We start from the raw sequence: 13934 nt of genomic DNA, 5'->3' as shown, positions 1-13934 counted from the left end.
AAATATATTAATACACTTAAAATCAATTCTTTAATCACTTAATAAAATAAATAAATAAATAAATTTTGTTTATCAAGCGGTCAACTTGATCGGTTAAATTGGAAGGTAAAGTAGATTTTTCCTCAAAGAAAATGTCTGGTGAAAAACCCATGTCTGGCCTGCTTGTAAACTGAAAACAAGAAAACACGCTTAAATAAATACTTGGTATGTATCTTGTTTTGAAGTTCGTATGAATACTGTTGAGTTCAATTGAAAAGGAAGTGGAAGAGGGGATTTTTTGTTGCAAGGAAGGAGAAGGAAGTGAGGAGATTTGGCACCGAGTTTGAAGCATAGAAGGTTGATCCTCACACCAGATCAAAGAAAGAAGTTGGGTGAGAACAGAACCGATTTCGTAGCTACATATTCCACGTTCTAGGATGGTAACACATGCAGAATATGCCCCTATTATGAAATCATGCTGTGCGGATCAACGAGGAAAGTGAGAAAGTGAATTCCATTTGGGTAGAAGTTGGGCCCCGTCGAAAGTGAAATTTTATGCCCCCTCCACAGAATGGAACCCTTTACTCTGATTAGACGGACAATCCTAATGGAATCTCCGCAACCATGTGCCTGTGCATGTGCGGCATCGGTCTACACGTACGTCATGCAGCATGCTGATGATTCGACCCCGGGAGTGCATACTTTATGTTGGTGTATTTACGTAGTAATATTATATATAGTCATAGAATATGTAAATATCGTATAGTCATTTTAAAAAAGAGTAAGATTTATTATTAAAAAATTAATTTCTTTTCATGTGGATCTCATATTTATTTATTTTTTTCAAAATTACTATACGACGCTTTTACATTCACGACTACAAATATCATTTCTCGTTTTTATAAGGCTTAAGTGAATTCTAAACCCAAAAAACTCACTATTTTGAGTCTTGGCACCGATCCTTTTGAGTAACCAATAATTATCAACTACAAGTGTACATCGTTTTGGGGATTTTTCAAGACTAGCAACAGGTACTTATTATGGTCATCAGCAGAAACATGACTTTGTTTCGCTTAACACAACTAAAAATAAACAAAAAAAAAAAAAAAGATAATATTATTCACATATGGGTTGCTTTTGGCCACTCGAAGAATAGTGGTTAACTACTGGATGAAGATGATGAGAAAATAGATGATGAATAGATTTTTTTTCTTTTAGAATTCATTTTCAAATCTCAAATTTCCCATCTTTTTTGCATGTTCTAAAAGATTAGTTATGGAAATAGGACAAAAACTGAATCTTGAATTGGTCTATCGGAGGCTCAATTGGGTGAACCAAGATTTAAATTTTGATTGAAAAAGGAAAAGCTCTGTTTTTTTATAGGAGCCGTCCGACCAACAACCTATTGAAAAATTATAACCTTTCTGTTGTTTGGCTCCTCGGAATTCTACATTTTTAATCTCACCTAACTCTCTGGGGTTGCATTTGTCAAGCCCCAAAGGACAAATCAACTCTCTCTACTCTTTCCTTTACTCGTGGATTTGGGTTTGTTTTTTGCGTTAAGTTTTGGTAAAGAATAAAAGAATGGCGTATTCCAACTGCTAGCAGGAAGGAAGAGCACGAAGTCATAGAATCCTAAAAAGTCTGCGCGATTCTAGTAAAATTTGACGGCTCGAATGACAATGAAATGTACCAAATTTTAGACTCGCTTGCAGAAAGGAGAACGTGGTGTCCATATCAAGTTTACCTGACCCTGAAAAGGTCCATTGTTTCAGATGTTTTACAATCAAGCTTTTGGCACTCCAATAATTAGCTTCGGAAGACTGCTGTTCTTAGTTGACTGTAACAATATATTGCTTTTAATACACATGCTGTCTTATAAATAAAGAAGGAAGGTTTTTCAAAAAAATAAAAAATAAATAAAGAATGAAGGAAAATACTCTAGTCATAAAGTGATTATATAAAAATAATCTCATAAATTGATATGGTTTGACGTGATTTGTCATATTGTAAAATTACTTTTATTATAAAATAGATCTAACGGATTATGAAATCACGTTAATTTGTGAAATTATTTTTCTGTAATTTTTTTGTGGATATAGTAGTCCTCAATAAGGAAACAAATATGTAATATAATTGAGAGATTCTGTGTTGATCCATTGTCGGCGACTTGGTTTAGATTCTGACTGCTACTCTATGTTACCGCTTTCCCTAACTAATGATTTTGTACGAGGGATCGTGGACTTCTTCAAAAATCATCTTCAGACAATATGTGACAGTGCACCCGCCATCTTTACCGCTTTCAGCAGAGGTTCCACCGTCCCCGACGATGGTTCCATTGTTCGTATTTTTTGCAAACATATTTTCGTCTTTCTATAAAACGGCATCTTTTTATAAAGCATAGATAGAGATCAAGAAATTAGTCTCAAATAAATCCGTTCATTACTTTGTACTATTTTTTATTACTTTTGGGACGAGTGTTGGAGAACCTCACCCCTACTTATGTATCACTTTTTTTAGTTTAATGAATTAACTTGCTTTAAAGAGAGACAGAGAAACTCGTTTCCATGAATGAATCATAATTAACAAAAATAAAAATAAAAATGATGCCGATTTGCACTTTTGTTGGGCTGGGTTTGTGCTGAGCAGATTGTGGGCTTCAAACCTGTGACCCACTGTGATTGAATCAATGAATTTCATTTGGAACCCAATCACCCTTAACTTATTTATATGTGGTTTGGTTGAAAGAATCAAAATTAAGTTGTTGGCACTAGGTGGCATCCATATCAAAGTTTTGAATATCTTTTTATTGATCGTTTCGATTAAAATACTGATACAAAATATTTTTGAATAGTCTATATATAGATAAATTAATTATATATATAAATTATATTTCAAAATAACATCAATACAAATTTTAAAAAGTTAAAACATATTTATAAAACTCAATAATACTTCTAAGTTTTCAATATAACTATTAAAAAAATAATCGTTCATCTTCATCACGAAAATGGAAGTAGGGATTTGATTTTCAGTTCTCGAGAAAAGGGGATTAAAAAAATTACAAAAATAGTCTCCAGATGTGAAAATTATGAAAATATACTGAAAATATAAAAATTCACTAATTTTGCCAATACACTGAAACCAACTAGTATTGACTGAAATGCACCGGTACGATCGGTATTTAATCCAGTACAAAACATATACCTTTCCTATACCAGTCACTACTCGGCACGGTATTTAAAACTTACTCCATATTGTGTTCATATTCACAAAGAAAAATACACTGCGGAATGTAAAATGCCTTTGAATTGAAGCATGAGATCGCACTCTATACATCTGGTAAATTTTTCATGAATACAAGTAGTCTAAGAGCTTCAAACAGAACTACATACATATGCTCTCTCTCTCTTACTATTTCCAGCAATTAGGCCTCATTTGTTTTCAGAGACGACATGAGATAAATTGAGATTAAAGTTTAAAAAATTGAATGAAATATTATTAGAATTATTTTTTAATATTATTTTTATTTTGAATTTGAAAATGTTGAATTGTTTATTTTATTTTGTGTGAAAATTTGAAAAAGTTATAATGATAAGATAAGAAGTTTTAAAAATTTTGAATTTTAGTCTTGAAAGGCAAGTTTGCTGTTGGAGTATTGCATCACATATAGATAATATGGAATTAAAGTCCAAAGTAGAAAAGGCTAAGGCTAAAATAGTCAATACAATGTAATTAGTTAATTCTGTTAGTTTACATTTTCAGTATAAGTATGATGTAATAGCAGACTTAGTGAAATTGCTTCTATTCATTAATTCCTCAATACAATTTAGTATTCCTTCCTTTTCCATCAGCTCTCAAACTCTCTCTATATTTGATCGAGTTCTTGTCATGGTATCAGATTAGAAATTCCGCACAGTTTTTTTTTTCTTTCTGGAATTCGATTCATTCCCTTTCATCTTTTGATCATTTTCTATATTTTTTTCTTCTCTGCATTACAACTTCTTCAAGATTTTGTAGTGATTTTTCTGCATGGCCTCTTTTCTTGAAGTCTGTGATTCTTAATCTTTCTTTCTTGAAATGCCTACTGAAAGTTCTACTGATTCTGTCATCACAAATCCATCAGATATCTCATCAAGTCCATACTATCTGCATCCAAGTGATAATCCTGGTGCACTTCTTGTCTCATAAATCTTTACTGGAGATAACTATGTTGCTTGGAGCCGCTCGATCACCATTGCTCTATCTGTCAAGAATAAAGTGGCATTCATTGATGGTTCAATTCGACCTCCAAACATTTCTGAATCTATTCTTCACACAACTTGGTTGAGGGCTAATAACTTGGTACTTTCTTGGCTTATAAACTCTATTTCCAAAGATATTCGAAACAGTTTGCTTTATGTAAATTCATCTCTTGATCTTTGGAATGAATTAAAGACTGGGTACTTAAGAAGTGATGGACCAAGGGTTTTTCACCTTGAAAAATCTTTGAGTTGCATCAACCGGGGTTCTTTCTCTATCACTAAGTATTTCAGTGCCTTCAAGACTTTATAGGATGAATATGTCAGTTTTCGTCCCTTACCAACATGTACTTGTGGAAAAATTTCAAGATGTTCATGTGATCTTTTCTCTTTTATGCTACAAAGGCATCAAGCAGATTATGTTCTAAAGTTTCTGGTTGGTTTAAATGATTCTTTTGCATCCATAAGAAGTCAGTTGCTTCTTTCAATTCCATTACCACCTATGGCCAAGGTCTTTTGCTTATTACTCCAAGAAGAAAGCCAAAGACAATTGACCAACTTAGTTCATACTGAAACTCATGCATTGATGGTTAAACAGTCGAATCCTGCAGCAAACCAATACAGATTTTCAAAAGAAAAATCCAAGAAATCTACTTTTCATTGTACGCATTGTGGATACAATGGACATACGGTGGACAAGTGCTTCCAGCTTCATGGATACCCTCCTGGGTGGACTGGACCTAAAGGAAAAAGAACTCATTCTGCTGCCCATGCTGCAATTGCAATTGATGAAGTTTGTAATCAAAACAGCAATGAGTCTCACATGGTTTCTTTGACTTCTGAAGATTTTAATAAACTACTAGCTATTGCCAATTCCTCTCAGTCATTACAATCATCTCAAAATTCCTCAAACACCCAGAATACATTAGCTTGCAATCTTGCCACTTCATCTCAATTTTCTGGTAATTCTTCTTGCAACTCAGTTTCTTCCAATTCAAAATCCAAATGTTCTTGGATATTGGATACTGGTGCAACAGATCATATGATCTGTTCACCACTGTTCTATTGTTTTCCTCCTAAACAAATAAATGCATCTATAAATCTGCCCAATGGACAGATTATACCAGCTACACATATAGGAACAATTTGCATTTCTAATAATCTTTTCTTGCAAAATGTCTTATGTGTACCATCATTTGCCTTTAATCTTCTATCTATTTCTAAGCTAACCAAATATTCTAATATTTCCTTGTCTTTCTTTCGTACTCATTGTCTTTTACAGGACCAATTAATGAAGAAGATGATTGAGATTGCATCTGAGAAACAAGGCTTATACTACTTCAATCCTGCTTGTGCAAACTCTAAGACTAGTTTCACTCATTTTTCTGCTGCCTCTCAAAAGTCATTGGACTTATGGCATTACAGATTAGGACATGTGTCCCTTTCTAGACTCTCTTATCTTAAACACCTTGATTCTTCTATCTCTATCGATTGTCAAAATGTATGTGACATTTGTCCCTTAGCAAAGCAAAGAAAACTAACATTTCCTGTATCACATAGCAAGTCTAATAAAATGTTTGATTTGGTTCATTGTGACATATGGGTCCATTTGGAACTATTTTTTACTCAGGTTATAGATTTTTTTTAACAATTGTTGATGACTTTACACATTGTACTTAGGTTTATATGCTTAAAACAAAATCTAAAGTTCCATTCCTACTTAAAACTTTTTGTAAAATGATTAAAACACAGTTTGACATTGCTATCAAAGTCATAAGATCAGATAATGGACCTGAATTCATTCTCACATATTTCTATCATAAAAATAGAATTTTACACCAAAGAAGTTGTGTAGAAACCCCACAACAAAATGACATAGTTGAAAGAAAACATCAACATTTGCTAAGTACAGCTAGGGCTTTAATGTTTCAAGCAAATATTCCATTATCTTTTTGGAGTGACTGTGTTCTCACAGTAGCTCATATTATCAATAGGATTCCTACCCCTATGCTTAAAAATAAAACTCCCTATGAAATGATTTTCAATAAAATACCAAAGCTTGCTCATCTAAAAGTATTTGGTTGCCTTTGCTTTGCTTCAACACTTCAACATCACAGACACAAATTTGATCCTAGAGCTGTCAAATGCATATTTCTCGGGTATCCCTCTGATATAAAAGGCTACAAAGTAATGGATCTCCATACTAAGAAAGTCTTCATTTCCAGAAATGTTATATTTCATGAAAACATTCTTCCTTTTACAGTTGTACCAACTGATCCTCAAAGTCATTCTTTTCTATTTCCTCCATCAGAAAATTCATACAGCTGTGATAATTTCCATAGCAATCCAGTTACTAATCCACCTATGTCATCAACCTCATATATTGATGATGACCATCAAAATCCTTCGATACCTAAGAATAATCAGATTTCCAATAATCCTCAACAACTCAGAAAATCCACTCGACTTAAACAAGCACCTCATTTTCTGCAGAATTATTATTGTAGTCAAGTTTCTTCAAATGCAACTCCTTCAACTTCTTCTACTGATGGTTCTAGCAAAGGTAATTTCTATTTCATTTCCCCTTTCCTTTCTGCAAATAGACTCTCATTATCTCATAAGGCCTTTCTTACTTCTATCACAACTTCATTAGAACCCAAAACATATAAACAAGCTGCTCAATTTCCAGAATGGCTAAAAGCTATGAAAAATAAACTTGATGCTTTAGAGTTAAACAAAACATGGGAGCTTGTTACTTTACCTAAATATAAACAGACCATTGGTTGCAAATTGGTGTTTAGAATCAAATACAAAGCTGATGGAACAATAGAGAGACACAAAGCAAGATTAGTAGCAAAAGGTTACAATCAACAAGAAGGTTTAGATTTCTTTGACACCTTCTCACCTGTTGCTAAGATTACTTCTATTAGACTTCTACTTGCTGTTGTTACAATTAAGAATTGGCATATTCATCAATTAGATGTGAACAATGCATTTTTACATGGTGAACTACATGAAGAGGTTTACATGGATTTACCTCCTGGACTGCCAAATCAGAACAACAAAGTTTGCAGACTTTTAAAAAGTCTATATGGTCTTAAGCAAGCCTCTAGACAATGGTTTGAAAAACTGTCTACCTCTCTTATCAGCTATGGTTTCTCTCAAGGTAACTCTGATTGTTCATTATTCATCAAAAAGTCAGCAACATCCTTTATGGCATTGATAGTATATGTTGATGATGTACTATTAGCCAGTAATAGTTTACAAGATATTGAACTGTTAAAGAAATTTCTCGATGATCAATTTACAATTAAAGACTTGGGACCATTAAAATATTTTTTTGGACTAGAGGTAGCAAGATCTCAAACTGGGATCTCTCTTTGCCAACGAAAGTATGCATTGGACATACTACAAGATACTGGCCACATTGGTTCAAAACCTGCAGCATTTCCTATGGAATCAAATCTTAAACTGACTATTGATGATTCAGAACCATATGAAAATCCATTAGCATATAGAAAACTAGTTGGCAGATTGTTATACTTAATAATTACCAGACCAGATCTTGCCTATTCTGTCCAAGTCTTGAGCCAATTTATGGCAAAACAGACAGTCAATCACCACAAAGCAACAGTGAGGGTCCTCAGATACTTAAAGGCTACTCCTGGACAAGGTTTATTCTTCCCTTCATCCTCAGAACTTCAGTTGAAAGCTTTCTCAGATAGTGACTGGGCAGGCTGCAATGATACCAGGAAGAGCATAACAGGTTTTGCAGTGTTCTTGGGAAATTCTTTGATCTCATGGAAGTCGAAAAAGCAGGCCACCATTAGCAGATCCTCTGCTGAAGCAGAGTACAGAGCTCTTGCAATTACAACTTGTGAGATACAATGGTTAATCTATGCACTAAAAGACTTACAGATTGATCACTCTCAACCAACACTCTTGTATACAGACAGCAAATCTGCTATGTCCATTGCCACAAATCCAGTACAACATGAGAGAACTAAGCACATACAAATTGATTGCCATTTAGTTCGAGAGAAGCTGCAGGAAAAGTTCATCAAGTTATTTTACATTCCCTCTCGGCTACAGCTGGCAGACATACTTACAAAGCCACTTGGATCATTGCCTTTTCACCATGTTCTTCGCAAGATGAACATTCTTAACATTCATGTTCATCTTGAAGGGGGGTGTTGGAGTATTGCATCACATATAGATAATATGGAATTAAAGTCCAAAGTAGAAAAGGCTAAGGCTAAAATAGTCAATACAATGTAATTAGTTAATTATGTTAGTTTACATTTTCAGTATAAGTATGATGTAATAGCAGACTTAGTGAAATTGCTTCTATTCATTAATTCCTCAATACAATTCAGTATTCCTTCCTTTTCCATCAGCTCTCAAACTCTCTCTATATTTGATCGAGTTCTTGTCACTTGCCTTCTGGTTTTGCACAACTTTTGGATTTTAGAAGTGTGTACAAAAGTATACAAAAACTATAATGTAATTTACTCACTACATGATCCTGACTCCATTACCTATTATAAATAATGACCCAATTATTCACTTTTTGTTTAATAAACCCGGATAGATACATAAATCCTGGCCAAAATAGGGTCCTCCAAAATTGCAGTAATATTTGATGTCCCAGAACCTTTATCAGATCCAGGATTGTATTGGATAGCTGCATTTAAAGGAGTTCACTCCACTAATATGAGAAAAGATATCTGAAGAATCAACTAGATCATCTTCTTCTTTCACAACTACCTGTACAAAAGATGAACATTTAGGATGAGATAACAGCTTGATCCGGCATTTTAAAGTTTTTGGGAATTTGTAAATACAGTTGCTAATTTTAATGTTTCATGCTCAGCAGATCTTACTTCATCCTCGTCATCCTCTTCATGATTGCTACAAGCAGGCCTAAGGGCCTCTCCAAAGTCATCATTCTTTGCAAATCTTCCTCTGACTCGGGGTCGGCTGTCTGCTAGTGTTTTGCGGCAGGCATACTGCACATATGCTTTCAATCATTAGTAACTAAAATTTCAAAACAATCTGCCTGCACATAAGATTCTGATGGTATTGAATGCATAGATTCTTGTTTTGAGCATGATGCAGAGAGAGAGAGAGAGAGCACCTTTATTTTCTTGCTGAAGTTCCTCTCATTCCTCTTCTTCAGGTACCTATGGATCTTCTCTTTCCTCTGTTCGACAGAGAGTTTTCCTACTTTGTAAGTTGAGTCTTCCAGACTTGAAATATCCGATGCTAATGGAGTAGAACTCCCAGCCTTACCCACGAGTTGCTGACTCTCAGTAGTAAGTGCCTTTTTAGAAAAATTGAGAAGGAAAATAAACAAGAGTCCCTTTTTTATGGAAAAAGCTAGAGCTAAATTTATGTTTCTGAAGCCATGTTATGGTAAACACGTATTGATATTTTCCCATGTTATTAATCTCAAAATTGATAGATTACCTAGTCAGTAATTTGGTACGTATGTTGATGTGGGGCTTCATGAGGGTGATAGACCAAAAGTTCTTCACAAAGGTCCTCTTAAGTCTATTTTCTCTCTTTTCTGTAGGATTTGCCACTCAGTTCGGATGCCCCAAGTAAGAGAAAGGGAAGTAAATGCATACCCAGTTACCCACACTTCCTTTTTGATTAATTAGAAGTTTCAACCTTTAGTCCTAGAATAGGGGAAACATTCGCAATGCCATAAACTAAAGATCTTTTGGCAAGAATGCCACATCCTAAATGTTGTTCATCATACCAGAGCACTAAACCTGATAGCGATCTATCCAGAGCAGCATAAAAAAAAGTTCTTTTTGTGCTTTGAATTCTTTTATTCTCCCTATAAAGTGGAACCTTTTAATGCTGCTTTATTCAGAGCAAACTGTTATATAGGTTCCTATGGGGCAGAAGATAAGAAATCTATTCAGCATTTCATAAGCACCAAAACCGGTCCAACAGAACCCCTTGTACCTGAAGGTCTCCAGAGTTGAAAACCCGCTGCATGGAATCTGAATAGTAAATTCCACCGTTGTCTCCTTGATAATCCAATTCTTGTGGTTGCAGGTCAGAACCCATAAGAATGGTTCCACCGAAAATCCCAGAGCTATCAGCAGATAATGCTGCAGCATTCATGGCTCCTGCAGGCATGTATGTTCCCAAAGCAGGGCCAAGAAAAGAACAAGAAGGAGATGAAGGGTTCAAAGACACATAAGATGGCACTGAGGACAAACAATCCTCTTTGTAAACGGCTGGTAAGGAAGCCCCCATAAGAGGTGCAACTGGGTCAGCAGGATACTGTGAGAACCCATCAACAACAGCATCTGATATAGGAATTTGAGGCTGCACTGAAGAGAAATCAAATTGATCATGTTGGATTGTAAGATACGGTGGAACAGAGAAGGGAGGGGATGGAGAAAAGTCGATGGAAGCAGATATATCATTGTCAATTTCCTCCTGGGAACCAAAGATTATAGACAGATTGCTACTGTTGTTGGCGGTAATGTTTGAGGTGGTGGCTGTGGTGGCAGTGCTGGTGTTGGTGGTTGTGGGGGCAGGGTTGTACGTTGTGTTAGAATTGCCATTATTATCTTGGTAGCCGTTCAAGTTAGTGTCTATATCTGGAGGTAAGGAGAGATTTGTGGTATAGGAGTTTTCTTCATAACAACAGTTGGAGCTAGAAGTACCCTCAGAATTCTGCAAGTTCTGATCAGGGAAAAGCTCTAGGTCACTAAAATCAAAAATTTCATCCTGCAAAACATTGATTGAAAAGACAATATTAACATCACGACAATAAATAACTGAAGCATATGCAAACCTTAATATTAATCCTAAGATTACGGTGAACCTTCTCTTTAAGCTAAGTATTTGAAGGATCCTTCTTCATCAAGTTCCTATTTACTAATAGACACGGTGCATCTATTCACATAGGCCATGATTTGAGAAAGAAAGTCAAAACTGAAAGCTAATATTCTCTAATGATGCTGATTTTTAGTTTGCAGGTCATCAAAGGTGAGCCTTTTAAAGCGTGCTACATATCTCTTTAAGCCGACCTTAATTGATTCCACTCAAGCATACGTATTTCAAATGACATCCCCCTCTCTCTGTACGCATGTACCAAAACTCAAGGCGATGTTATAATTAGTTCACGAGTGGTAGCCATGAACCAGTGTTCTGTGTCCAATATGAGATAAACAAACATACAAGTTCTGCAAAAGTGGATGATCTAATGGTGGGTTTTTTTGCTAATTGAAAAGGATGCGCATTTATGCTCTCCATGTGACATGTAGGAACAAAGGTATCCAATATTAGCAAGAAATCAACATAGTAAACAAAGAAGGAAGCTAATGGTATGTTGATTTTGTTCAAGATATATATAGAGATAGACCAGTTTGAACAAACACTGGGAATTGAAAGGCACTTAAAAGAACGCCTAATGTTATCCATATTTGCGATGCTTGTCACAATGAATGCCCTTTCATTCAATCTGAGTAAAGAATCGTAATTGGAAAAGTTCAAAAGAGAAGCGTAAAAGCTACATATTCCACAAGCACCAAAAGCAAAGATTGAAATTTTCTAGCTAAAGGGAAATTCAGGATTATATTACTGCAACTACGATGGTGCCCTTCGACAATGACAGTTTGGTGGGCCGGCGTGCTTGGACACAAGATTGAAATAATGTTTCGGTGAATGTTCTAGCGAGCTGTGACTGACTCGATGAAACGGAAGTTACTTATACTTTAACACAGAAGTTCCCTTTTTCTTTTTTATTTTAATTGCACGTATACTTGAACTTTTGGGAATGTAAAGATCGTTAATCTAGACGTTCAATGACAAATTTAAACGAGGAGATGTGGGGAAGATCGAGCAAAGGATGACTTAAGATCGGAAATTGTAAAAGAAGATAATGGAGGGGAACAATATTGGTGCCACTTGAGAATATATGTGTGTATATATATATATATATGAATTTTGAGAAGTTGAAAGAGGAAAATCGCACCTGTGAAAATAAGAATATGTACGGATATCAGAGCTTAATCGCCAATGAACAAGTTAAAAAAAATCTAAGATATCTAATCCCCACGAATTTGTTTGACGAATCGAGTTCATACCCCAAATTCGGGCTTCAAAACACAGAAAATCTCGTGGAAAAAAGAAAAGAAAAGAAAAGAAAAGTGGTAACCCAACTGATGAACTTGCAAAACATAATCATATAAGCCACAAGCTAACGCAAATTATTGGTTCTGGAAAAACATGAAGGAAACACGCATGCATTTAGCCAAAAGAACAAACAATTGCATGCACGAACGTGACAAATGCACACGAGTTTGTTTAAGGTCAGGAAACATTACAAGGGGAAGCTGCTCCGGTGGCTGAACCACGTCCTGCAACATCTTACCACCTTTACACAAGGCCGCGAAAGCCGAAGTTCCCTGTCGAGCAATGGAAAGCATGTAATAGAGTCGACCTCGGACGCCCCAATCCTCGGACTATAAAAGCTTATCCGAAACAAGAATACACTCTCAAACAGATCACAAACAAACTGAATAACAGAAAAGAGAGCTCTAGAGAGAGTGATTTCGGTATGAGTTTTGGTTTTTCTTGTTTCGAAAGAAGAAGTTAGAGCTAATTAATAATTAGCTTGGAAAATGGAAGTAATGGGGTGGCAGAAGTTACAAATATATATAGAGCCCGAGGAGCGTCCGTACTTAGCACAATGTTGGAGGGTCAACCCGAGGGTCGCGGTCGTCCGCCAATTGCCTCCCTAGCTACTCGCGCAAGCGTGGCACTTCCTTACAGGGGGAGAGAAACTATTCCCTGCTCCACTCTGTATGTGCGACCTAGCTGATCAGTCTCCCCCTGGACTTGCATGAGGGTATGCCTCGTGACACATGGGATGTAACGGTCTAGCTGAAATTCCTTTGACCAAGCCTTTACTATTCCTGGGGCCCTGTCCGAGTTTGAATAGTAAAAACCTCTTCTGTCTTTTCTCTTTAACAGTTTTTTTTTAGTAAATCATATATAGTTCAATATATATCTGGGATTTGGCTTGTTTGCGGCTTGCTTCTTGGAGGACCTGCTTTTTGATAGTAACTTTGGAATTTATCTTCGGATTAATAAGGAATTCTTCGGTCTTTTGAGTTTAAAAAAGAGAGAAATAATTGGTATTATATATGGGATATATATATATATATATTGTGTTTTATATTTAATTGTCTAGTAGTACTATGTCCATAAAGAAATTTCATAAAAAACAAATCACAGATTGACGTGATTTCATATGATACGTTAATTTTATTTTACAATAAATGTAATTTTATATTTTGATATAACAGTACATCAAATTACGTTAATCTGTAAATTTATTTTTATAAAATCTTTTTATGCCTTAAACATTTCACTTAATTGTTATTATCTATTTCTAATGCCATGAACATGCATGTCAAACGAATTTAAGGTCACAAAACTAATTGATGCAGGGCAGGTTCTTTTTATTTTGATAGAAAAGATAATTTCATTAATCAACTAAAAACATGATTATAGACAATTATCAAGCTATAAGACTTGAGAAATACAATCCAGAATACAATCACACCATATATTAATACTTTCAACATTGAAAGCATTCATAGCCAACGTATGAGCTACCATATTCCCCTCCCGATATACATGTGGAAAGCTACAAGATCCAAAACTAGAAGACATTTTTTT

The 13934-nt window shown here is 35.3% G+C and overlaps 1 protein-coding gene across 1 annotated transcript; it reads right to left on the bottom strand.

Moving 5' to 3' along the window:
- Positions 1-8552: 8552 nt before the first annotated feature.
- On the bottom strand, positions 8553-12879 carry LOC109019524. The gene is made up of 5 exons (XM_019001813.2): positions 12575-12879; positions 10197-10973; positions 9358-9543; positions 9104-9229; positions 8553-8987 (listed from the first exon to the last, which is right to left on the bottom strand). Exons 1-5 carry the CDS (start codon positions 12674-12676, stop codon positions 8880-8882), a joined length of 1299 nt encoding a protein of 432 aa, XP_018857358.1. The 5' UTR covers positions 12677-12879; the 3' UTR covers positions 8553-8879.
- Positions 12880-13934: the final 1055 nt, after the last annotated feature.

Source organism: Juglans regia, chromosome 7 (genome assembly GCF_001411555.2).
Source record: "Juglans regia cultivar Chandler chromosome 7, Walnut 2.0, whole genome shotgun sequence".
Taxonomy (NCBI): Eukaryota; Viridiplantae; Streptophyta; class Magnoliopsida; order Fagales; family Juglandaceae; genus Juglans; species Juglans regia.
Note: the sequence above shows the minus strand (reverse complement) of the source record. Positions and strands in the feature narration are given on the sequence as shown.

Excerpts from the sequence above, each read along its gene's own strand:
- LOC109019524 (XM_019001813.2), bottom strand. The coding sequence starts at position 12,676 with ATGCTTTCCATTGCTCGACAGGGAACTTCGGCTTTCGCGGCCTTGTGT. Across the intron at positions 9,544-10,196 it reads TCAACTCTGGAGACCTTCAG|GCACTTACTACTGAGAGTCA; the intron begins GTACAAGGGGTT and ends TTTTCTAAAAAG. Across the intron at positions 8,988-9,103 it reads AAGAGGATGACGAGGATGAA|GTAGTTGTGAAAGAAGAAGA; the intron begins GTAAGATCTGCT and ends TCTTTTGTACAG.